Source organism: Oncorhynchus kisutch, linkage group LG13 (genome assembly GCF_002021735.2).
Source record: "Oncorhynchus kisutch isolate 150728-3 linkage group LG13, Okis_V2, whole genome shotgun sequence".
In the NCBI taxonomy this organism is placed as follows: domain Eukaryota; kingdom Metazoa; phylum Chordata; class Actinopteri; order Salmoniformes; family Salmonidae; genus Oncorhynchus; species Oncorhynchus kisutch.
This window is the reverse complement of record NC_034186.2, coordinates 7,558,341-7,585,129: the sequence shown is the minus strand read 5'-3', so window position 1 is coordinate 7,585,129 and position 26,789 is coordinate 7,558,341. Positions and strand designations below refer to the sequence as shown.

The 26,789-nt window shown below is 44.8% G+C and overlaps 2 protein-coding genes across 2 annotated transcripts in view; one reads left to right on the top strand and one right to left on the bottom strand.

The window, feature by feature from the left end:
- The first annotated feature begins 13,878 nt into the window (after positions 1–13,878).
- Positions 13,879–23,140, top strand: tm4sf4 (transmembrane 4 L six family member 4). Its single transcript, XM_020471670.2, has 5 exons — positions 13,879–14,350; positions 18,155–18,244; positions 21,015–21,160; positions 21,515–21,702; positions 22,066–23,140. Exons 1-5 carry the CDS (start codon positions 14,177–14,179, stop codon positions 22,068–22,070), a joined length of 603 nt encoding a protein of 200 aa, XP_020327259.1. The 5' UTR covers positions 13,879–14,176; the 3' UTR covers positions 22,071–23,140.
- Positions 23,141–23,142: 2 nt separating this feature from the next.
- Positions 23,143–26,789, bottom strand: part of wwtr1 (WW domain containing transcription regulator 1) — a 75,922-nt gene continuing 72,275 nt past the window's right edge. The window contains exon 8 of the mRNA XM_031838025.1: positions 23,143–26,103. Coding sequence (XP_031693885.1) covers positions 25,919–26,103 — 185 coding nt within the window. The 3' untranslated portion in view covers positions 23,143–25,918. The remainder of the gene's footprint in view (positions 26,104–26,789) is intronic.

The following is a 26,789-nucleotide window of genomic DNA, read 5'->3' as shown; positions in this document are numbered from 1 at the left end:
ACATGTCTGTCTAGGGCATCTATGTGGGAGCCAACATATCTGCCTAGGGTATCTATGTGGGAGCCAACGTGTCTGTCTAGGGCATCTATGTGGGAGCCAACATGTCTGCCTAGGGTATCTATGTGGGAGCCAACATGTCTGCCTAGGGTATCTATGTGGGAGCCAACGTGTCTGCCTAGGGCATCTATGTGGGAGCCAACATGTCTGCCTAGGGCATCTATGTGGGAGCCAACATGTCTGTCTAGGTTATCTATGTGGGAGCCAACATGTCTGCCAAGGGCATCTATGTGGGAGCCAACATGTCTGCCTAGGGCATCTATGTGGGAGCCAACGTGTCTGCCTAGGGCATCTATGTGGGAGCCAACATGTCTGCCAAGGGCATCTATGTGGGAGCCAACATGTCTGTCTAGGGCATCTATGTGGGAGCCAACGTGTCTGTCTAGGGCATCTATGTGGGAGCCAACATGTCTGTCTAGGGCATCTATGTGGGAGCCAATGTGTCTGCCTAGGGCATCTATGTGGGAGCCAACATGTCTGTCTAGGGCATCTATGTGGGAGCCAACATGTCTGTCTAGGGCATCTATGTGGGAGCCAACGTGTCTGCCTAGGGCATCTATGTGGGAGCCAACATGTCTGTCTAGGGCATCTATGTGGGAGCCAATGTGTCTGCCTAGGGCATCTATGTGGGAGCCAACATGTCTGTCTAGGGCATCTATGAAGGAGCCAACATGTCTGTCTAGGGCATCTATGTGGGAGCCAACATGTCTGTCTAGGGCATCTATGTGGGAGCCAACATGTCTGTCTAGGGTATCTATGTGGGAGCCAACATGTCTGCCTAGGGCATCTATGTGGGAGCCAACATGTCTGCCAAGGGCATCTATGTGGGAGCCAACATGTCTGTCTAGGGCATCTATGTGGGAGCCAATGTGTCTGCCTAGGGCATCTATGTGGGAGCCAACATGTCTGCCTAGGGCATCTATATGGGAGCCAACATGTCTGTCTAGGGTATCTATGTGGGAGCCAACATGTCTGTCTAGGGCATCTATGTGGGAGCCAACATGTCTGTCTAGGGTATCTATGTGGGAGCCAACATGTCTGCCTAGGGCATCTATGTGGGAGCCAACATGTCTGCCTGGGGCATTTATGTGGGAGCCAACATGTCTGCCTAGGGCATCTATGTGGGAGCCAACATGTCTGCCTGGGCATTTATGTGGGAGCCAACATGTCTGTCTAGGGCATCTATGTGGGAGCCAACATGTCTGTCTAGGGTATCTATGTGGGAGCCAACATGTCTGCCTAGGGCATCTATGTGGGAGCCAACGTGTCTGCCTAGGGCATATATGTGGGAGCCAACGTGTCTGCCTAGGGTATCTATGTGGGAGCCAACATTCCTGCCTAGGGTATCTATGTGGGAGCCAACATGTCTGCCTAGGGCATCTATGTGGGAGCCAACATGTCTGCCTAGGGCATCTATGTGGGAGCAAACGTGTCTGCCTAGGGCATCTATGTAGGAGCCAACGTGTCTGCCTAGGGCATCTATATGGGAGCCAACATGTCTGCCTAGGGCATCTATGTGGGAGCCAACATGTCTGTCTAGGGCATCTATGTGGGAGCCAACATGTCTGCCTAGGGCATCTATGTGGGAACCAACATGTCTGTCTAGGGCATCTATGTGGGAGCCAACATGTCTGCCTAGGGTATCTATGTGGGAGCCAACGTGTCTGTCTAGGGCATCTATGTGGGAGCCAACATGTCTGCCTAGGGTATCTATGTGGGAGCCAACATGTCTGCCTAGGGTATCTATGTGGGAGCCAACGTGTCTGCCTAGGGCATCTATGTGGGAGCCAACATGTCTGCCTAGGGCATCTATGTGGGAGCCAACATGTCTGTCTAGGGTATCTATGTGGGAGCCAACATGTCTGCCAAGGGCATCTATGTGGGAGCCAACATGTCTGCCTAGGGCATCTATGTGGGAGCCAACGTGTCTGCCTAGGGCATCTATGTGGGAGCCAACATGTCTGCCAAGGGCATCTATGTGGGAGCCAACGTGTCTGCCTAGGGCATGTATGTGGGAGCCAACGTGTCTGCCTAGGGCATCTATGTGGGAGCCAACGTGTCTGCCTAGGGTATCTATGTGGGAGCTAACATGTCTGTCTAGGGCATCTATGTGGAAGCCAACATGTCTGTCTAGGGCATCTATGTGGGAGCCAACATGTCTGTCTAGGGTATCTATGTGGGAGCCAACATGTCTGCCTAGGGCATCTATGTGGGAGCCAACATGTCTGCCAAGGGCATCTGTGTGGGAGCCAACATGTCTGTCTAGGGTATCTATGTGGGAGCCAACATGTCTGCCTAGGGCATCTATATGGGAGCCAACATGCCTGCCTAGGGCATCTATGTGGGAGCCAACGTGTCTGCCTAGGGCATCTATGTGGGAGCCAACATTCCTGCCTAGGGTATCTATGTGGGAGCCAACATGTCTGCCTAGGGCATCTATGTGGGAGCCAACATGTCTGTCTAGGGTATCTATGTGGGAGCCAACATGTCTGCCTAGGGCATCTATATGGGAGGCAACATGTCTGCCTAGGGCATCTATGTGGGAGCCAACATTCCTGCCTAGGGTATCTATGTGGGAGCCAACATGTCTGCCTACGGCATCTATGTGGGAGACTACATTCCTGCCTAGGGTATCTATGTGGGAGCCAACATGTCTGCCTAGGGCATCTATGTGGGAGCCAACATGTCTGCCTAGGGCATCTATGTGGGAGCAAACGTGTCTGCCTAGGGCATCTATGTGGGAGCAAACGTGTCTGCCTAGGGCATCTATATGGGAGCCAACATGTCTGCCTAGGGCATCTATGTGGGAGCCAACATGTCTGTCTAGGGCATCTATGTGGGAGCCAACATGTCTGCCTAGGGCATCTATGTGGGAGGCAACATGTCTGTCTAGGGCATCTATGTGGGAGCCAACATGTCTGCCTAGGGCATCTATGTGGGAGCAAACGTGTCTGCCTAGGGCATCTATGTGGGAGCCAACATGTCTGCCTAGGGCATCTATGTGGGAGCCAACATGTCTGCCTAGGGCATCTATGTGGGAGCCAACATGTCTGTCTAGGGCATCTATGTGGGAGCCAACATGTCTGTCTAGGGCATCTATGTGGGAGCCAACATGTCTGCCTAGGGCATCTATGTGGGAGCAAACGTGTCTGTCTAGGGCATCTATGTGGGAGCCAACATGTCTGTCTAGGGCATCTATGTGGGAGCCAACATGTCTGCCTAGGGCATCTATGTGGGAGCCAACGTGTCTGTCTAGGGCATCTATGTGGGAGCCAACGTGTCTGTCTAGGGCATCTATGTGGGAGCCAACATGTCTGCCTAGGGTATCTATGTGGGAGCCAACATGTCTGCCTAGGGTATCTATGTGGGAGCCAACGTGTCTGTCTAGGGCATCTATGTGGGAGCCAACATGTCTGCCTAGGGTATCTATGTGGGAGCCAACATGTCTGCCTAGGGTATCTATGTGGGAGCCAACGTGTCTGCCTAGGGTATCTATGTGGGAGCCAACATGTCTGCCTAGGGCATCTATGTGGGAGCCAACATGTCTGCCTAGGGCATCTATGTGGGAGCAAACGTGTCTGCCTAGGGCATCTATGTGGGAGCAAACATGTCTGCCTAGGGCATCTATGTGGGAGCAAACGTGTCTGCCTAGGGCATCTATATGGGAGCCAACATGTCTGCCTAGGGCATCTATGTGGGAGCCAACATGTCTGTCTAGGGCATCTATGTGGGAGCCAACATGTCTGCCTAGGGCATCTATGTGGGAGGCAACATGTCTGTCTAGGGCATCTATGTGGGAGCCAACATGTCTGCCTAGGGCATCTATGTGGGAGCAAACGTGTCTGCCTAGGGCATCTATGTGGGAGCCAACATGTCTGCCTAGGGCATCTATGTGGGAGCCAACATGTCTGCCTAGGGCATCTATGTGGGAGCCAACATGTCTGTCTAGGGCATCTATGTGGGAGCCAACATGTCTGCCTAGGGCATCTATGTGGGAGCCAACATGTCTGTCTATGGCATCTATGTGGGAGCAAACGTGTCTGCCTAGGGCATCTATGTGGGAGCCAACATGTCTGTCTAGGGCATCTATGTGGGAGCCAACATGTCTGCCTAGGGCATCTATGTGGGAGCCAACATGTCTGCCTAGGGTATCTATGTGGGAGCCAATGTGTCTGTCTAGGGCATCTATGTGGGAGCCAACATGTCTGCCTAGGGTATCTATGTGGGAGCCAACGTGTCTGCCTAGGGTATCTATGTGGGAGCCAACATGTCTGTCTAGGGCATCTATGTGGGAGCCAACGTGTCTGCCAAGGGCATCTATGTGGGAGCCAACATGTCTGCCTAGGGCATCTATGTGGGAGCCAACATGTCTGTCTAGGGCATCTATGTGGGAGCCAACATGTCTGCCTAGGGCATCTATGTGGGAGCCAACATGTCTGTCTAGGGCATCTATGTGGGAGCAAACGTGTCTGTCTAGGGCATCTATGTGGGAGCAAACGTGTCTGCCTAGGGCATCTATGTGAGAGCCAACATGTCTGTCTAGGGCATCTATGTGGGAGCCAACATGTCTGCCTAGGGCATCTATGTGGGAGCCAACATGTCTGCCTAGGGTATCTATGTGGGAGCCAACGTGTCTGTCTAGGGCATCTATGTGGGAGCCAACATGTCTGCCTAGGGTATCTATGTGGGAGCCAACATGTCTGCCTAGGGTATCTATGTGGGAGCCAACGTGTCTGTCTAGGGCATCTATGTGGGAGCCAACATGTCTGCCTAGGGTATCTATGTGGGAGCCAACATGTCTGCCTAGGGTATCTATGTGGGAGCCAACGTGTCTGCCTAGGGCATCTATGTGGGAGCCAACATGTCTGCCTAGGGCATCTATGTGGGAGCCAACATGTCTGTCTAGGGCATCTATGTGGGAGCCAACATGTCTGCCAAGGGCATCTATGTGGGAGCCAACATGTCTGCCTAGGGCATCTATGTGGGAGCCAACGTGTCTGCCTAGGGCATGTATGTGGGAGCCAACGTGTCTGCCTAGGGCATCTATGTGGGAGCCAACGTGTCTGCCTAGGGTATCTATGTGGGAGCTAACATGTCTGCCTAGGGCATCTATATGGGAGCCAACATGTCTGTCTAGGGCATCTATGTGGAAGCCAACATGTCTGTCTAGGGCATCTATGTGGGAGCCAACATGTCTGTCTAGGGTATCTATGTGGGAGCCAACATGTCTGCCTAGGGCATCTATGTGGGAGCCAACATGTCTGCCAAGGGTATCTATGTGGGAGCCAACGTGTCTGTCTAGGGTATCTATGTGGGAGCCAACGCGTCTGTCTAGGGCATCTATGTGGGAGCCAACATGTCTGCCTAGGGTATCTATGTGGGAGCCAACATGTCTGCCTAGGGTATCTATGTGGGAGCCAACATGTCTGCCTAGGGTATCTATGTGGGAGCCAACATGTCTGCCTAGGGTATCTATGTGGGAGCCAACGTGTCTGTCTAGGGCATCTATGTGGGAGCCAACATGTCTGCCTAGGGTATCTATGTGGGAGCCAACATGTCTGCCTAGGGTATCTATGTGGGAGCCAACGTGTCTGCCTAGGGTATCTATGTGGGAGCCAACATGTCTGCCTAGGGCATCTATGTGGGAGCCAACATGTCTGCCTAGGGCATCTATGTGGGAGCAAACGTGTCTGCCTAGGGCATCTATGTGGGAGCAAACGTGTCTGCCTAGGGCATCTATGTGGGAGCAAACGTGTCTGCCTAGGGCATCTATATGGGAGCCAACATGTCTGCCTAGGGCATCTATGTGGGAGCCAACATGTCTGTCTAGGGCATCTATGTGGGAGCCAACATGTCTGCCTAGGGCATCTATGTGGGAGGCAACATGTCTGTCTAGGGCATCTATGTGGGAGCCAACATGTCTGCCTAGGGCATCTATGTGGGAGCAAACGTGTCTGCCTAGGGCATCTATGTGGGAGCCAACATGTCTGCCTAGGGCATCTATGTGGGAGCCAACATGTCTGCCTAGGGCATCTATGTGGGAGCCAACATGTCTGTCTAGGGCATCTATGTGGGAGCCAACATGTCTGCCTAGGGCATCTATGTGGGAGCCAACATGTCTGTCTATGGCATCTATGTGGGAGCAAACGTGTCTGCCTAGGGCATCTATGTGGGAGCCAACATGTCTGTCTAGGGCATCTATGTGAGAGCCAACATGTCTGTCTAGGGCATCTATGTGGGAGCCAACATGTCTGCCTAGGGCATCTATGTGGGAGCCAACATGTCTGCCTAGGGTATCTATGTGGGAGCCAACGTGTCTGTCTAGGGCATCTATGTGGGAGCCAACATGTCTGCCTAGGGTATCTATGTGGGAGCCAACATGTCTGCCTAGGGTATCTATGTGGGAGCCAACGTGTCTGTCTAGGGCATCTATGTGGGAGCCAACATGTCTGCCTAGGGTATCTATGTGGGAGCCAACATGTCTGCCTAGGGTATCTATGTGGGAGCCAACGTGTCTGCCTAGGGCATCTATGTGGGAGCCAACATGTCTGCCTAGGGCATCTATGTGGGAGCCAACATGTCTGTCTAGGGCATCTATGTGGGAGCCAACATGTCTGCCAAGGGCATCTATGTGGGAGCCAACATGTCTGCCTAGGGCATCTATGTGGGAGCCAACGTGTCTGCCTAGGGCATGTATGTGGGAGCCAACGTGTCTGCCTAGGGCATCTATGTGGGAGCCAACGTGTCTGCCTAGGGTATCTATGTGGGAGCTAACATGTCTGCCTAGGGCATCTATATGGGAGCCAACATGTCTGTCTAGGGCATCTATGTGGAAGCCAACATGTCTGTCTAGGGCATCTATGTGGGAGCCAACATGTCTGTCTAGGGTATCTATGTGGGAGCCAACATGTCTGCCTAGGGCATCTATGTGGGAGCCAACATGTCTGCCAAGGGCATCTGTGTGGGAGCCAACATGTCTGTCTAGGGTATCTATGTGGGAGCCAACATGTCTGCCTAGGGCATCTATATGGGAGCCAACATGCCTGCCTAGGGCATCTATGTGGGAGCCAACGTGTCTGCCTAGGGCATCTATGTGGGAGCCAACATTCCTGCCTAGGGTATCTATGTGGGAGACAACATGTCTGCCTAGGGCATCTATGTGGGAGCCAACATGTCTGTCTAGGGTATCTATGTGGGAGCCAACATGTCTGCCTAGGGCATCTATATGGGGGCCAACATGTCTGCCTAGGGCATCTATGTGGGAGCCAACATTCCTGCCTAGGGTATCTATGTGGGAGCCAACATGTCTGCCTACGGCATCTATGTGGGAGCCAACATTCCTGCCTAGGGTATCTATGTGGGAGCCAACATGTCTGCCTAGGGCATCTATGTGGGAGCCAACATTCCTGCCTAGGGTATCTATGTGGGAGCCAACATGTCTGCCTACGGCATCTATGTGGGAGCCAACGTGTCTGCCTAGGGCATCTATGTGGGAGCCAACATGTCTGCCTAGGGCATCTATGTGGGAGCCAACATGTCTGCCTAGGGTATCTATGTGGGAGCCAACATGTCTGCCTAGGGCATCTATGTGGGAGCCAACATGTCTGCCTAGGGCATCTATGTGGAAGCCAACGTGTCTGCCTAGGGTATCTATGTGGGAGCCAACATGTCTGCCTAGGGTATCCATGTGGGAGCCAACATGTCTGCCTTGGGAGGAACAAGACTTTAGCAGCCCTCCTGTCCGGTGCTTGTGCCACAGAAGCTGTCCCCACCGATACTGCTGCTGTGTGGTTGCGTCACGGCCAGGGCGCGGCTACAGCCATGGCAGCATCGACAGCATTCCGTCCTCTCTTCGGGATTTCTGTGAGGATACTACAATACAACGTCAGGTCCAGCCTGGAAACGTCTCAGATTCGATCATCTTTTAAAGCATAAAAATTGTGATTTAAGTGTTATTTAAGTTCTGTGCAAAATAGTGAACAACATGTAAAACATGTAAAACAAATGTTCAAATTAAGAGAATAGCTTCCTCATATGCCTACAGCCAGGGTTGGTGAGTAATGGATTACAAAAGTTAAGTTACTGATTACAATTTGACAGGTAACTAGTAACTGTAATGGATTACATTTAGAAAGTTACCTACCCAACCCTGCACCAATGTCAGTGGCTCACACTTCCCTAGCTCTGGTCTAGAAACACGCAACGCGCACTAACGACTTGGACCAGAGCTAACACTCACCCAGACCGATGTGGAGAGAAAAATGTACATTTTTAAATTGTATTTCGTACAATTCTACGCATTTTGCCATGTGGCGGAGAGGATACTGTAATTTTATAAACAAATGTCATGCAATTCTACAAATATTGCCATGGGGGCAGAGATATTTTTGGGGCAGAGATATTTTTGGGGAAGAGATATTTTTGGGGCAGAGATATTTTTGGGGAAGAGATATTTTTGGGGCAGAGATATTTTTGGGGAAGAGATATTTTTGGGGCAGAGATATTTTTGGGGAAGATATATATTTTTTTTACAGCTAATGTCCTGCAATTCTACACATTCATAATGACTTCTGCCATGTTAGTATGATATCTGAGTGTGAATGACTAACAAAATCAATGGGGGCCCCAGTGGAGGTCAGCGACTCTGGGTAAATGCCCTGCGTGCCCAGTCAGTATTCGGCCATGATTACTACAAGTTTAGATAGCTCACTAGACTAAATACCAAGCTAAAAGTTCTTAGCTTACAGTGTGAATTGAGTGACTGTCAGTAGGTAGTACTCCTTTAACCCAGGTTAATTCCACAAAAGCAATGTCTCAACAACAAAAAATGATTGCAACATACTTAATGGAAACGGCAGAGATAAGAGGCATTTTCTAAAGATCTAACCACATTTTTATTAGTTCAACAGCGTCGGATTTGTCTCTTGTCAAACTTTCTTTATTGCTACAAAATTTGATGATCGAAAAATAGTTTGGGGAATAATTTCGAAGAAACGTGATGTCATCACCATAAAACACATTTAATTCTAAACGCTTACTGCTTGCAAAATCTACCTTTTCAACTGTAAAAAAATATGTTTATTTCAACAATGTCTGAATTGTTTCGCCTTGCTCTAATGTGTTATGGCTTTACACCCCCTGCTATATTGTGGATTGAGAGTTACTTGTCTAACAGAACACAGAGGGTGTTCTTTAATGGAAGCCTCTCCAACATAATCCAGGTAGAATCAGGAGGCCAGAGTTTCTATGTATGCGGATGACTCAACTCTATGCCGAAGACATGAATGTCGATTTAAGGCAGCCCCCCGCACCTCTCTGATTCAGAGGGGTTGGGTTAAATGAGGAAGACACATTTCAGTTGAATGCATTCAGTTGTACAACTGACTAGGTATCTCCCTTTCCTTTTCCTTTCCCTATTCATGTCAGCTACTACATCAACTGAAATGACTGCAACACTATTCATGTCAGCTACTACATCAACTGAAATTGCTGAAAGTGGAGGAGAGATTGACTTCATCACTACTTGTTTTAATGAGAGGTATTGACATGTTGAATGCATCTAGCCGTCTGTTTGAACTACTGGCGCACAGCTCGGACACCCCCTCGGACACCCCTACCCCACAAGACATGCCACAAGAGGTCTCTTCACAGTCCCCAAGTCCAGAACAGACTATGGAAGACGCACAGTACTACAGAGAGCCATGAATACATGGAACTCAACTCCACAGTACTACAGAGAGCCATGAATACATGGAACTCAACTCCACAGTACTACAGAGAGCCATGAATACATGGAACTCAACTCCACAGTACTACAGAGAGCCATGACTACATGGAACTCTACTCCACATCAAGTAACTGATGCAAGCAGTAAAATTATGTTTAATAAACAGATTCAAAAACACCTTATGGAACAGCGGGGACTGTGAAGCAACACAAACATAGGCCAGACACATGAATACACACACACGATAGCATATGCACTATGCACACACGTACACATGGATTTTGTACTGTAGATATATGTTAGTGGTGGAGTAGGGTCCTGAGGGCACACAGTGTGTTGTAGATATATGTTAGTGGTGGAGTAGGGGCCTGAGGGCACACAGTGTGTTGTAGATATATGTTAGTGGTGGAGTAGGGGCCTGAGGGCACACAGTGTGTTGTAGATATATGTTAGTGGTGGAGTAGGGGCCTGAGGGCACACAGTGTGTTGTAGATATATGTTAGTGGTGGAGTAGGGGCCTGAGGGCACACAGTGTGTTGTAGATATATGTTAGTGGTGGAGTAGGGGCCTGAGGGCACACAGTGTGTTGTAGATATATGTTAGTGGTGGAGTAGGGGCCTGAGGGCACACAGTGTGTTGTAGATATATGTTAGTGTTGGAGTAGGGGCCTGAGGGCACACAGTGTGTTGTAGATATATGTTAGTGGTGGAGTAGGGGCCTGAGGGCACACAGTGTGTTGTAGATATATGTTAGTGGTGGAGTAGGGGCCTGAGGGCACACAGTGTGTTGTAGATATATGTTAGTGTTGGAGTAGGGGCCTGAGGGCACACAGTGTGTTGTAGATATATGTTAGTGGTGGAGTAGGGGCCTGAGGGCACACAGTGTGTTGTAGATATATGTTAGTGATGGAGTAGGGGCCTGAGGACACACAGTGTGTTGTGAAATCTGTGAATGTATTGTTCTGTTTTTAAAATTGTACAACTGCCTTCATTTTGCTGGACCCCAGGAAGAGGAGCTGCTGCCTTGGCAGGAACTAATGGGGATCCATAATAAACCCCAGGAAGAGGAGCTGCTGCCTTGGCAGGAACTAATGGGGATCCATAATAAACCCCAGGAAGAATAGCTGTTGCCTTGGCAGGAACTAATGGGGATCCATAATAAACCCCAGGAAGAGTAGCTGCTGCCTTGGCAGGAACTAATGGGGATCCATAATAAACCCCAGGAAGAGTAGCTGTTGCCTTGGCAGGAACTAATGGGGATCCATAATAAACCCCAGGAAGAGTAGCTGTTGCGTTGGCAGGAACTAATGGGGATCCATGATAAACCCCAGGAAGAGGAGCTGCTGCCTTGGCAGGAACTAATGGGGATCCATAATAAACCCCAGGAAGAGTAGCTGCTGCCTTGGCAGGAACTAATGGGGATCCATAATAAACCCCAGGAAGAGTAGCTGTTGCCTTGGCAGGAACTAATGGGGATCCATAATAAACCCCAGGAAGAGTAGCTGCTGTCTTGGCAGGAACTAATGGGGATCCATAATAAACCCCAGGAAGAGTAGCTGTTGCCTTGGCAGGAACTAATGGGGATCCATAATAAACCCCAGGAAGAGTAGCTGCTGCCTTGGCAGGAACTAATGGGGATCCATAATAAACCCCAGGAAGAGTAGCTGTTGCCTTGGCAGGAACTAATGGGGATCCATAATAAACCCCAGGAAGAGTAGCTGCTGCCTTGGCAGGAACTAATGGGGATCCATAATAAACCCCAGGAAGAGTTGCTGCTGCCTTGGCAGGAACTAATGGGGATCCATAATAAACCCCAGGAAGAGTAGCTGCTGCCTTGGCAGGAACTAATGGGGATCCATAATAAACCCCAGGAAGAGTAGCTGCTGCCTTGGCAGGAACTAATGGGGATCCATAATAAACCCCAGGAAGAGTAGCTGCTGCCTTGGCAGGAACTAATGGGGATCCATAATAAACCCCAGGAAGAGTTGCTGCTGCCTTGGCAGGAACTAATGGGGATCCATAATAAACCCCAGGAAGAGTAGCTGCTGCCTTGGCAGGAACTAATGGGGATCCATAATAAACCCCAGGAAGAGTAGCTGTTGCCTTGGCAGGAACTAATGGGGATCCATAATAAACCCCAGGAAGAGTAGCTGCTGCCTTGGCAGGAACTAATGGGGATCCATAATAAACCCCAGGAAGAGTAGCTGCTGCCTTGGCAGGAACTAATGGGGATCCATAATAAACCCCAGGAAGAGTTGCTGCTGCCTTGGCAGGAACTAATGGGGATCCATAATAAACCCCAGGAAGAGTAGCTGCTGCCTTGGCAGGAACTAATGGGGATCCATAATAAACCCCAGGAAGAGTAGCTGCTGCCTTGGCAGGAACTAATGGGGATCCATAATAAACCCCAGGAAGAGTAGCTGCTGCCTTGGCAGGAACTAATGGGGATCCATTAGAAATACCAACAGAAATTCGTATTATACAGTGCAGTTTTTAATTTATTTTGTAGGTGTGATGTCATAACGTCTAGCCGTTTTAATCGCCACAAGATAATTAAATGGAAACGCACCATAGCAAACAATTGTCGCATCTATTAACTTTCTAAATGTCAAAATTTTGAAACTGCACCTGGTGTATTCTCCAATTCTCCGGAGGCCCTAAGCAACCGCTTATGTCACTTATCCCTGGGACCGGCCCTGGTTGTCTTGAAACCACACAGCCATGTAAACAAACAACAGGTGACCATTGAGAGGTGATGGCTGCATAGCTTACTACTCCTTTATCACACAAAATACAATTTGCTACGTTTCCTCATGTGAAAATTCGCTAAAATGTTTCCTCGTGAAAAATTTGCTAAAATGTTTCCTCGTGAAAAATTTGATAAAATGTTTCCTCGTGAAAAATTGCTACAATGCTTCCTCATGCAAACGCATTGTGTAAAGTTCAGTCACATGTGTTGGGAGCATGCTCAATCAGGCCTACAGTATGTTTCCCTGTGTCGTACTGTCACTCCCATTATTATTTAATAATCTAGATATCATATGAATAATCCATTATTCTTCCACGCTATTTTTGCTACGTTTGTGTGACTGCTTCCTGATTGATTAATATGTGCTCGATTGATCCGGGAATAGTAGATGGATTACAGATCACACCCGTGAGCAGTGCATTGCATTCAACTGTACGGTTTTATTTTCATTGTGTGACGATCATGTCAAGTGGCCGCATGTGGTAGGCCTACATAGCAGTTTAACGGCAGAACGAACAAGACCAAAGTGAATGTCTACTTACCAACAGATATGACCTGGAACAAGGCTAAAAGGGTTGTCTCTATACCGATTGTCCAGTGATGTAATCAAATTCTCTATTGGCTAAACATACATTTACCCTGTAGCCTAGACATGATCAATGTAATAGTGCACAAAATACTGCTTGCAATGTTGTTTTCAGACTTTATAAATATTGTGGACCTAATATAAGCCTAAATATGAATAAAACTGTAAAGGAAAAAGTTATTTTTCATGTATTGGGAATGGTTTTTATTGTGTATGATACCTTATGAGAAGTTATCATGAGAAGCTTCGCAGGTGTTTCACTGAGTCAAATAGAGATTTTTGTAAAACCTTTATTTAACTAGGCAAGTCAGTTAGGAACAAATTCTTACAATAACAGGCCTAGGAACAGTGGGTTAACTGCCTTGTTCAGGGGCAGAACAACAGATTTGTACCTTGTCAGCTCAGGGATTTGATCTTGCAACCATTTTGGTTACTAGTCCAACGCTGTAACCATTACGCTACGCTGCCACCCCCAGAGTACTGTAAAGTAGCAGGTAAAAGCTAGTATTATCCCAAACGTACTCCTGTTGATAACCCAGTGTGACATGATAGGATTTAATCTATTGTCCCGAGGGGAAAGTAGAGAGGGTTGCTTCCACATAAATACATAGAGTCAATTGATACAACACACATAGATGAACTTCTTCGTCGTTAGATGACAACTCCAATAGGTCACCAACGTGTTCAATAACTCCAGCCTCGCTCTCTGTCAGGGCTGAGGCCAGGCAGACAAATCCTGTAGTAGAATATTAACCAGACCAGATGGTTGCCATGGCACAACTGCTGTAAATTCAATTTAAGGCAGTGCCATCATGACATCATCATCCAGCCAGTGGTGTGTGTATATATATATATACCCCTCCCAATCTGAGGGACTTGAGACCGTTTGCTGGTTCAGGACAGGTAGGATATAGTCCTAGATAGGAACCTACAGTACAGTACAGTTTAGGTGTGTACGAGTTTGTGTGGGAGCCCTTTGGACTTTTAGAGAATCCCTCTTGGCCCTGTGCTGTGTGACTGTTTTAGCTGCTGAAGTGATTGTGAACCATCGACCGACCATGTGTTCGGGTAGCTTTGCCAAGTGTCTGGGTATCACCCTGATCCCCCTGGCCATCCTGTGTGTTCTCTGCAACATCCTGCTCTTCTTCCCTGGGGGGCTGGTCGCAGAAGACAATAACCACATCACCAATGAGGTGTTTTACTTTGGGGGTATCATGGGATCTGGTGTTATGGTAAGTCAACTGTTACTGGGGGAGTGGAAAATGCCAGGGCTTTTGGAATGGGGCTTTTAAATAACTTCTAATACTGTAACTCTTTCATGTCAAAATGTCTCATTTCAACGGTTGTATTTGAATGTCTCTATTCAACATGTGGTGAAACATAGAACATTATAAATATTGGATTGAGTCTATCAGAAAACAGGTGAACAGTTAGGTAGAGATACAGGTGAGGTTACTGGCCTGGAGGTTCTGTCTACATGACAGGGTGGCTTTAGTGAGATGGATGGCCCTTTTAAAACACTTTGTTTCCTTCTACACAATCTAGGCTCAGGATATTCATTGAGAGGTCAGGATATTCATTGAGAGGTCAGGATATTCTTTGAGAGGTCAGCATATTGATTGAGAGGTCAGGATATTCATTGAGAGGACAGCATATTAATTGAAAGGTCAAGATATTCTTTGAGAGGTCAGCATATTGATTGAGAGGTCAGGATATTCATTGAGAGGACAGCATATTAATTGAAAGGTCAGGATATTCATTGAGAGGTCAGGATATTCATTGAGAGGTCAGGATATTTATTGAGAGGTCAGGATATTCATTGAGAGGTCAGGATATTCATTGAGAGGTCAGGATATTGACCGAGAGGTCAGGATATTCATTGAGAGATCAGGATATTGACTGAGAGGTCAGGATATTCATTGAGAGGTCAGGATATGCATTGAGAGGTCAGGATATTGACTGAGAGGTCAGGATATTCATTGAGAGGTCAGGATATTCATTGAGAGGTCAGGAGTGGGATTGGTGGAAATCATGTGTAGTCTATTATGCTCTGTGTCCATGCATATTGTATATTGCATTCATGTCTTCACTACAAGTCCCCTGTATGAATCAGAAACCAAATGTATGAGAACGACATGTGTTTTCCTTTAACTTAAGTGATAATATTGAGGACAAGATTTTGTACCAGTGAATGTATTGTTTGATGTAGAATCTTTATATGAGGTGCAATTGAAATGATCAAAATGAAAGCCTTTGTGGGGGGGGGGGGGGGGGGGGGGGCACTGTTAGAATTTTAGGAAATGTTGAGGAAATGATCACAGTGTTCAACGTTGCCAGTTTGTTTCTGCTTCTAAAGCTGTTGTCCTTCATGTCCCTGATGACAGAAACACTCCGTACTAATCTGATTCCAGCCAATATGATTGTCTGGCTATAGGGAATATTTAGAACTGTTTTCCTGGTATTATCCTAATGGTTGTGTATCCTAATGGTTGTGTATCCTAATGGTTGTGTATCCTAATGGTTGTGTATCCTAATGGTTGTGTATCCTAATGCTTGTGTATCCTAATGCTTGTGTATCCTAATGGTTGTGTATCCTAATGGTTGTGTATCCTAATGGTTGTGTATCCTAATAGTTGTGTATTCTAATGGTTGTGGGTAGTATGATGTCTTTCTATGTATGATGTATCCTAATGCTTGTGTATCCTAATGCTTGTGTATCCTAATGCTTGTGTATCCTAATGCTTGTGTATCCTAATGCTTGTGTATCCTAATGGTTGTGTATCCTAATGGTTGTGTATCCTAATGGTTGTGTATCCTAATGTTTGTGTATCCTAATGGTTGTGTATCCTAATGGTTGTGTATCCTAATGGTTGTGTATCCTAATGCTTGTGTATCCTAATGCTTGTGTATCCTAATGCTTGTGTATCCTAATGGTTGTGGGTGTCCAATAGTTGTGTAACCTAATGGCTGTGGGTAGTATGATGTCTTTCTGTCCAATAGTTGTGTATCATAATGGTTGTGTATCCTAATAGTTGTGTATTCTAATGGTTGTGGGTAGTATGATGTCTTTCTGTCCAATAGTTGTGTATCCTAATGGTTGTGTATCCTAATGGTTGTGTATGCTAATGGTTGTGTATCCTAATGGTTGTGTATCCTAATGGTTGTGTATCCTAATGCTTGTGTATCCTAATGCTTGTGTATCCTAATAGTTGTGTATCCTAATGGTTGTGTATCCTAATGGTTGTGTATCCTAATGCTTGTGTATCCTAATAGTTGTGTATCATAATGGTTGTGTATCCTAATGGTTGTGTATCCTAATAGTTGTGTATCCTAATAGTTGTGTATCCTAATGGTTGTGTATCCTAATGGTTGTGTATCCTAATGGTTGTGTATCCTAATAGTTAGGTATCCTAATGCTTGTGGGTAGTATGATGTCTTTCTGTCCAATAGTTGTGTATCCTAATGGTTGTGTATCCTAATGGTTGTGTATCCTAATAGTTGTGTATCCTAATAGTTGTGTATCCTAATAGTTGTGTATCCTAATGGTTGTGTATCCTAATAGTTGTGTATCCTAATGGTTGTGTATCCTAATGGTTGTGTATCCTAATGGTTGTGTATCCTAATGGCTGTGAGTAGTATGATGTCTTTCTGTCCAATAGTTGTGTATCCTAATGGTTGTGTATCCTAATAGTTGTGGGTAGTATGATGTCTTTCTGTCCAATAGTTGTGTATCCTAATAGTTGTGTATCCTAATGGCTGTGGGTAGTATGATGTCTTTCTGTCCAATAGTTGTGTATCCTAATGGTTGTGTATCCTAATAGTTGTGTATCCTAATGGCTGTGGGTAGTATGATGTCTTTCTGTCCAATAGTTGTGTATCCTAATGGTTGTGTATCCTAATGGTTGTGTATCCTAATGGTTGTGTATCCTAATGGTTGTGTATCCTAATAGTTGTGTATCCTAATAGTTGTGTATCCTAATTGTTGTGTATCCTAATGGTTGTGTATCCTAATGGTTGTGTATCCTAATAGTTGTGTATCCTAATAGTTGTGTATCCTAATGCTTGTGTATCCTAATAGTTGTGTATCATAATGGTTGTGTATCCTAATGGTTGTGTATCCTAATGGTTGTGTATCCTAATGGTTGTGTATCCTAATAGTTGTGTATCCTAATAGTCGTGTATCCTAATGGTTGTGTATCCTAATAGTTAGGTATCCTAATGCTTGTGGGTAGTATGATGTCTTTCTGTCCAATAGTTGTGTATCCTAATGGTTGTGTATCCTAATGGTTGTGTATCCTAATGGTTGTGTATCCTAATAGTTGTGTATCCTAATAGTTGTGTATCCTAATAGTTGTGTATCCTAATGGTTGTGTATCCTAATAGTTGTGTATCCTAATGGTTGTGTATCCTAATGGTTGTGTATCCTAATGGTTGTGTATCCTAATGGCTGTGAGTAGTATGATGTCTTTCTGTCCAATAGTTGTGTATCCTAATAGTTGTGTATCCTAATGGCTGTGGGTAGTATGATGTCTTTCTGTCCAATAGTTGTGTATCCTAATGGTTGTGTATCCTAATAGTTGTGTATCCTAATGGCTGTGGGTAGTATGATGTCTTTCTGTCCAATAGTTGTGTATCCTAATGGTTGTGTATCCTAATGGTTGTGTATCCTAATGGTTGTGTATCCTAATGGTTGTGTATCCTAATAGTTGTGTATCCTAATGGTTGTGTATCCTAATGGTTGTGTATCCTAATGGTTGTGTATCCTAATGGTTGTGGGTGTCCAATAGTTGTGTAACCTAATGGCTGTGGGTAGTATGATGTCTTTCTGTCCAATAGTTGTGTATCCTAATGGTTGTGTATCCTAATAGTTGTGTATTCTAATGGTTGTGGGTAGTATGATGTCTTTCTGTCCAATAGTTGTGTATCCTAATGGTTGTGTATCCTAATAGTTGTGTATTCTAATGGTTGTGGGTAGTATGATGTCTTTCTGTCCAATAGTTGTGTAACCTAATGGCTGTGTATCTCTTTCTGAGCAGATGATCTTCCCAGCGCTGGTCTTCCTGGGCCTTAAAAACAATGACTGCTGCGGTTGCTGTGGCAATGAGAGTTGTGGAAAGAGATTTGCAGTGAGTACATGGGAACAAACGTATCCATAGTAACTTTCCTATATACTGTAGGTGTTCTATTCAGTTAAGGGCCTGATTCAGACGCCTGTCCTACAGGCCTTTCCTATATACTGTAGGTGTTCTATTCAGTTAAGGGCCTGATTCAGACGCCTGTCCTACAGGCCTTTTCTACACACTTCTCAGTAGATGGTACTCTTATCTTATGCAGGTCCATAATGCTTTGCGTGGTTCCCCTGTGCACGGAATACATTTTATTCAACCGCTGAAAACCCTCCCACTTGTTGGCCAACAGATCTTCTCGTGGGATTTTTCATACAACAGTACATTTATCTAAAGCCATCTCTTTAAATGTGGTTTACCTTTAACGACAGACTCACTAGAATACATGGCGAAAACGGTTCAGAATATTAGGGATGAATGACAAAATGCTATCTAAATACATGCATATCATCTCCTGTTCAGCACCAATTGGTAGATTTAAAAAATACTCTGATCTTGAATATTATTTAGGGTTAGAAAAGCATCAATAAAAACAACAGGTTTGGAGCACCTCATTTTATTGGTGAATCAAAAATACAGTGATTTGACTAATCATGTTTAATCCCCAAAAATATTGGATGTTGAGAAAAGTGTACAATAAGGATTGGACAGTAGTTTTATAAATCTACCCTAATAATCCTCACTAGTCATGGAACTGTGATGACAACGGTCCAGTCGTCGTGAACCGTGCGCCAGGCTCCAGGTTTAAACTGCTACAGTATGGTCTGTGTTCCATAATGATTCAAATAGGTTACATGTCCCACATTATTGCACTGCTTGTAATACGTTAGCCAAATATGATCCACTAATGCTAGAGATCCTCAGGATCAACCACACTAACGTGACAGAGGAAAGAAAGGTAAACTAACAATTTAAAGGAACGATGCTAAATGTAAGGAAACTAACACTAAAGAGACATTTATCAATGCATGTGGGTATAAATGACGGTGGCTACCGATAGTGGCTAATATTTAACAGGATACACATTGTAAAATATACAGTGAAAGATCCGGGCCTATAATTAAAACGTTGTAGAAATCATAAATCAACTCGGTAGGTTTGACGCTACACTGTAATTTGCGCAAGGCTACAGAAGCGTATAGCTTGGGTCTCCACATTTCATCCCACGTTACAAGGCCAGCATTTCATAAACTTACTGTGGAAAAGGTGCTATGTGTATATGTTTCACTTTGCTGCCATATAACTGGTTTCACATTTGTCTCCATCAATTACAAAGTAAAATAAATCTAAAACAATTGTCATTTATATTTACAATCCCTTTATCAAATCGGTTTACTCATTTACCCAGCTCTTATCAATAGCTCTTATCAAGTTGTAAATGACAGTGTATAGAGAATGGTGTTATTTCTTATCAGGAAAAAGAAAGTAGATGTTGTTCCACTCGGAACCTTATTCATCGTTTCATTATGAATGATGTCACGGTCAGAATACGGTGCGGACACAGGCTCTGCCACACCTTCATTGTTGGGGCGGCAGGTGGTAGTTAGAGCGCTGGACGAGTAACCGTAAAGGTTTGCAAGATCGAATCCCCAAACTGACAAGGTAAAAAAATATGTTGTTCTGCCCCTGAACAAGGCAGTTAACCCACTGTTCCTAGGCCTGTCATTGTAAATAAGAATCTGTTCTTAACCGACTTGCCTAGATAAATAAAGGTAAAGAAAGTAGATAGATGTTGTTCCATTTGGAACCTTATTCATTGTTTCATAGTGAATAAAAGGTGGTGGAATTATGAGGGAATGATGTCACGGTCAGAATATGATGGAGGCACAGCTCCACCACACCTTCATCTTCAAGGTGGAGATCTCATTGATCTCCACCATTCAGAATGCTATTCTAAATGGTTCAGTTCAAAGGTCAAAATGTAGAGAGAAAAGAGCATAGAAAAGGGAATGATGTTTAATTTACGCACGCTGAACTCAGGTCTGGGAATTGACCCTTAAAGCACAGGGCACCCAAAGCAGTGTGCCATACTTGTAGACCTAACCAGCCTCACACACACACAGTAGATAGAACACCTAGATTTTGATCGCCCCAAAGCAGTGTGCCATACTTGTAGACCTAACCAGCCTCACACACACACAGTAGATAGAACACCTAGATTTTGATCGCCCCAAAGCAGGGAGTTCAACTGACATTTCCCATGCCTCCTAGGGACAGAGCCTCCATTATATTGGTGGCCAGCAGATAGGAGAAACAAAGAGCTCTTACCACCTGATCAATAGCATCATTCCATCTCACACTGGTACCATACTGCACCGTAGGAGGGTGCTGTTGCTTTCAACTGATTTTGGGCAAAAGGATCAATTGATTGTTTGCCCAATGTTGCATTGGTTAGTTCAAGGAAATAACTCTTGCTAAAATACAGTATCAAACTGATCCCGGTATGAGACCTGGGCCCGTATCCACAAAGCATCTCAGCGTAGGAGGGCTGATCTAGGATCAGTTTAGCTTTTTAGATCACAATGAATCAGATTTATATGGGCAGATCCTAGATGAGTACTCACCTACTCTGAGACGCTTTATACGGGCCCTGAAGTCCATCCCAACATCAGTATGAACCCTGAAGACTAGTGCTAGTTCTTCCTACCACAGGTTTTAGCTCAGTGGACTAACATGGTCTTCTTAAGTCACTTTTCTTGGATAGACTGGGTTCAATACCCAGATTGATTCAATTGGACCTCTGTAACTATGATCAGTTTCTTCTCCTCAGATGTTCACCTCTATCATCTTTGCTGGGGTGGGGGTTCTGGGGGCCGGCTACTCCTTCATTGTGTCTGCTGTTGCCATTCACAACGGACCCAAATGTCTCTATACGAATGGCACAACAGAGTTGTGGACCAATCCGTTTGTCAACGGGTAAGAACCCGTTTTACCGCTCAAACACATTATTGGTAATACATTGTTCATGCTGTGACCCAATATATGTAAATCACTCACTCACTCGCTCATTCACCCGCATTCATCATGAATACACATGACACAATTTATGTAAATCACTCATTCACCCGCATTCATCATGAATTACACATGACAATGTTTGTAAATCACTCACTCACTCGTTCATTCACCCGCATTCATCATGAATACACATGACACAATGTATGTAAATCACTCATTCACCCGCATTCATCATGAATTACACATGAGACAATTTATGTGCAGTGTGCTGAGTCTTATTCAACTTTTTCTGAACTCTCTGTTGTCCACCAGTGACTACCTGAATAACCACACCCTGTGGGAGGGCTGTAAAGAGCCTGAAGGCATCGTGACCTGGCACCTGACTCTGTTCTCCATGCTGCTGGTCATGGGTCTGCTGCAGGTTGTGCTCTGTGCCATCCAGGTCGTCAACGGTCTCATCGGGGCCATCTGTGGAGACTGCTGCGGCTGCTGTGGTGGGGGTAAGAGGACCCTGTTGTATGAAACAACCTCTAGTCTAGCCCATAAACCCAATTGGTATACATTTTTTTCCAGTTGACCACACCTGATTTAATTAAATGTATTAAATATGAGACTTGGAGCTGCTCAGCCCCAGACCTAGCTCCACCCCTAGCTCCATCCCTAGCCCCACCCCCATCCTAATTCTTCCACCTGTGTCACTGACCTCTCAGCCATGTGTTATCTGACCATGAACTCCAGTAAGCTAAGCAACAATTAGCTCATCCATGATTGACACACCAATACACTGTATAAATATGTTTGTGTTTGAGTAAGACTTGATTTGAATCTTTTTGGAAAGTTATTGTCCTGTGTTTGTTTTTCAGAGTAGTGATGATGCCGTCTGAGGATCCGTGAGCCCCTCAGAAGAAGACCGAAGACTTCTTATATCAACGACACTGACTGGCTTTCTATGAGGTCCATATGATTTTGTTAAATATTTGTAAAAAATATATAAAATAATATTTTTAAAATCGACCATTTCCAAACCTACCTAGCTTGATGGCCTTTTGCTTGGGTGGTCGGTCTTATGACAGCAGAGGACATTTAAGAGCCACATTAAGTATTTCTATATATAACTTTTTAAAATGTAATTAAATCAAACTTCTTATTCTATATGTTAAAAACATGAAAGCACTTTCAACATTTCATAGTATAATTCCATATTAGTTTGTACCTTAAAAAGACAGAACACTTGGCATCTATTAAATATTAGTCTCTGGGCTTATTTCAATTGCAAATTATTTTCAATATTCAAAAAACACATGAAAACCCCCTTCATAGAGGTTTATGACAGAGTGTGTGTACACTGTGGGCCACACCTGTGTGAGTCTTATCGGAGAAGGCTTGTGGGTGTCATTTTATAACTTTATTCTTGCTAGTTCCTGTTTAATGGAGGGACATGACGAGATTCCCTCCTCTGTGTCAATGTTTACTGTAACGCCACAGGGTTACTAAGGAGTCTGTCGTGTCGGGTTTTCAGCGACTTTATGGTGGGTTCCGCTATATTATACAAAACACACTGCAATGTAGCTTTCTCCAACCCTATTTACATATATCGATGGTAGAACCTGAACATTTACATTCTTGTTAGAACATTCACTCTGGAAAACAGAGGCAATTGTTACTGAGTGGATTATCCTAGCTAAATAAATACAAATGAAATTCAACTTTTACTTTATATACATTTCTCTGGGTAGACCAAGTTGTCCTTGGACTGCTCCCGAAGGTGGGGGGGGTGTGTATGTTTTGTATACTAGCTTATTTTACCTAGAGAGTAATAATGTTCGTAGGTCATTTTTGGTTCCCTATACGGTTGTGTGTGATCTGTGGCTTGTTGTGATCAAGAGTGATCTTCTGTAATAAATGGCATCAATAACAAATAAAAAAACAACACAAAGATCCACGGTTCTGACGCCATTTTATTCTTTATTTATTTTTTAAAACATGTTACTGTAATTTGCAGACTCCTTGCCGAGGTTACATCATGTAAAAATGAAGTCCACACTGCCGGGATAGGATACAGTATGCGGCCATTTTGTTAGTCTGATTTTCACCACCAATGAGCATGCCTTCAACATTCCAAGAACCCTGTAACTACTGACAACACACCCCCGTCCCCATCCTACCATGCAGCTGTAGCCTAGCCACTGCGCTATACTGCGCTATATATTGCTACATCCTGTCTATTCCATGTCATGCCACTCTATGCACCTTTAGTCAAAATATGTGCTCCACACCAAACCATTTCCTCAAACCCTTAACGGTATAACACCACCTCTGTGTTCTATATTCTCATAGAATCTCTCATCTGGTCTTAATATCCTCCAAAGTATAAATTTACAAAAAGACAATCTGATACAAATGCTATCATCCATTTAACTTGTGTCCTTCATACTGGTGCAACCTTGAATTGTGTCCCCAGTAACGGTGCACCGACAGCCCTGCCAAGTTTCCCCCCCCCCCCTAGAGCCTGGAAAAGCACATTATTCAAACGAAAACACAAAACAGGGAACCTCCCTGACACAGAGACACCAAGAGAGGCAGCTGTGTGATTGGATTAATAACCTTGTTTGATTCTAAAAAAGACCTCATCACCTCTCACTGGAGCCCTTTTCATCAGCTGTGCATGAGTTAGCATGTTGCTAGCCCTGTCAGCTGGGCATGGGCCCGAGTTAGCATGTTGCTAGCCCTGTCAGAGCTAGCCTTCTTTGGCCATGCCTGGGTAATAGAGGCCTCCAATCTCTGAAACCACACCACATCGTCACACCCTTTCCCCCAATCCAAGGACACAGGTGGTAGTGATGTGATAACTGTGTGCCCCCACTTCAGCTCGTCACCTCTCACGCCCCTCTTCACCTTGTCCCTTCTCACACCCCCAGTGTGTTTTGGCGTGCATAGAAACCCCCCTCACCCTCCCTAAACTCAACAACCCCCCCCCCCCCTCTAATTCACCTGCCCCTACCAAGGATCCATCACTTCCTCACCTTCTTAGTTCTAACATTCTACATAGTAACCAGACTCAGTATAGTCACAATATAAGGTCGGGCTATAGACCACCTAACGCTAGGAATAGCAAATATGTCAATCAACATGCAAATACAAAAACTGAGACAAATGTAGAAAAGAAAAAGAAGTTCAGAGCAGATTGTGTTGTGGGGTTGGCATGTTAGAAACAAGATCCGAATGCTAACCCCATGCCAATCCAATCTGACAATTCACTAGAAATCCTCTAAAAACATATAGGCACAATAACCTCTGACCCTATGAAAAGACTATTGTTGCATAATTCCCCGTAGAACAGATATTAGAAGGAAAAAAAAAAGTCCTTTTTGAAACCCCCCCCCCCCAAAAAAAACAGACTGAAGACGAAGGAGAGTTTGCGTATGAAGGATTATCAAGCGTCAACGCATATAGAAACAAAAACGTCTGGTGATCATCTAACTTCAACATTCACTTCATGATCAGATATATTTCAATCATTTTGCTGATTTGTAGTGCTTTGAAATCTCAATTTCATAAAAATAAAAATAAAAATTGAACAGGAGAAATAGAATCATAGCTCTTGATAAATACAAAAAATGCTAACTATATTATAAGTCCTACAAATGGCACCAGATGCAAAGAACCCATGTAGGCTATTTTACAGATCAGAAAAAAAACTAATACTATAGTATGATTTTTTTTTTAAGTGTACGTATTAGAATACAGAATTTGACATTGTTTCATAACTGAGGCATGATATTTTAGTGTTCAATTAGCTACATTGGAGTACAATTATTAAAATGACAAAATAATAACTAAAAACAGTTCTGTTTAAAAATCTAACTAAGTACAATTTTAAAGTTTTAAAGCTTTTGTAGTGACATTGTAGCGAACAATAGGAAACATTATTTGGTATACAACACACTTTGTTCCCATGGCTACTAATGCTGATGTAGAAGTGAATCTGTAGTTTTTTTTATGAACAGAAACAACAGTAACAGTGTGGATTTTTAATTCAAACCCAAACTGACAGTTAAAATACTGTTGGTGATTGATCATTTGTTAGAGAAGAAGGTTTACAGTGCTGTAGCCGACAGACGTGCACTACTAAGAACCTACAGATGGGACAGCCTTGTTGCCAGTAAAGAGCCATTTCATAACTACAGTAGCTTAAGCAATAGCGCCACCTATTGGTAAAAAAGCCTCCCTGCATACATTTAGTCATGACAAAGCAATACCATTGGACGCCAATACATTTTTTTTCACCAAGTACTTGTTCCACATAGAGTGTCACCCCAAGAGAGACAGGAAAGCTGTAAAAAATATCTATTGTGATTCAAAAACCAGGGTGGGGAGAGTCTTACAGAACATACAAAACTACTAACTTTTGTTACATTACAGTATCCACTAACACGTGTCCTGATTTGATTTGATTTTTGTTCTCTCAAGGCTTTGGTTAATACTCTTTAGATATCTTTAACCTGAACTGAACTCAGATTGATAGGTGGTCGGCCAGACAGAGGGGGTATTATTACTGGACACGTGAAAAAATCAAGCTGATTTGAATAGGTCACTAAAGGCAGCACAGACAGAGTCTTTAGATACGTTGAGTCTTTCGTCCTGTTTGTTGGGCGTATGTGTGGTGTGTGTGTGTGTGTGTGTGTGTGTGTTTGTAGAAGGTGTGTGTGTGTGTGTTTACAGCCAGGTGAGGAAGGGCTCGCTCTTGTTGAGGACTGACTCCACATCGTTGAGAATGGGAATGAGGTCCGCTCCCTCCAGGGTTCCCAGGTCCACGTTGGTCCCTGGCAGGGAGTCCAGGAAGTCTGGGAAGCTGCTGTGCTGAGACACGTTCATACTGCCCGCCTGGGCCATGCTCTCACCTGGAGGGAAGGGGGGAGAGAAGGGGGAGTCAGAGTCAGTGAGAGAGAGGGCTCGAGAGAGAGAGAGTAAGGATAGCAGTTTAATGATGACGTGGTGGTAGTGGTGGTAGTAGTAATGGTGACGTGGTGGTAGTAGTAGTAGTAGTAGTAGTAGTGACGTGGTGGTAGTAGTAGTAGTAGTAGTAGTAGTAATGGTGGTAGTAGTAGTAGTAGTAATGGTGACGTGGTGGTAGTAGTAGTAGTAGTAGTAGTAGTAGTAGTAATGGTGACGTGGTGGTAGTAGTAGTAGTAGTAGTAGTAGTAGTAATGGTGACGTGGTGGTAGTAGTAGTAGTAGTAGTAGTAGTAGTAATGGTGACGTGGTGGTGGTAGTAGTAGTAGTAGTAGTAGTAGTAGTAGTAGTAGTGGTAGTAGTAGTAGTAATGGTGACGTGGTGGTAGTAGTAGTAGTAATGGTGACGTGGTGGTAGTAGTAGTAGTAATGGTGACGTGGTGGTAGTAGTAGTAGTAATGGTGACGTGGTGGTAGTAGTAGTAGTAATGGTGACGTGGTGGTAGTAGTAGTAGTAATGGTGACGTGGTGGTAGTAGTAGTAGTAATGGTGACGTGGTGGTAGTAGTAGTAGTAATGGTGACGTGGTGGTAGTAGTAGTAGTAATGGTGACGTGGTGGTAGTAGTAGTAGTAATGG

What these genes read in the sequence shown, in the direction of transcription:
- tm4sf4 (XM_020471670.2), top strand. Translation starts at nt 14,177, where the DNA reads ATGTGTTCGGGTAGCTTTGCCAAGTGTCTGGGTATCACCCTGATCCCC. An exon ending in TCATGGGATCTGGTGTTATG is followed by an intron (nt 14,351 to 18,154) that starts GTAAGTCAACTG and finishes CTTTCTGAGCAG; the next exon opens with ATGATCTTCCCAGCGCTGGT. An exon ending in ACCAATCCGTTTGTCAACGG is followed by an intron (nt 21,161 to 21,514) that starts GTAAGAACCCGT and finishes GTTGTCCACCAG; the next exon opens with TGACTACCTGAATAACCACA.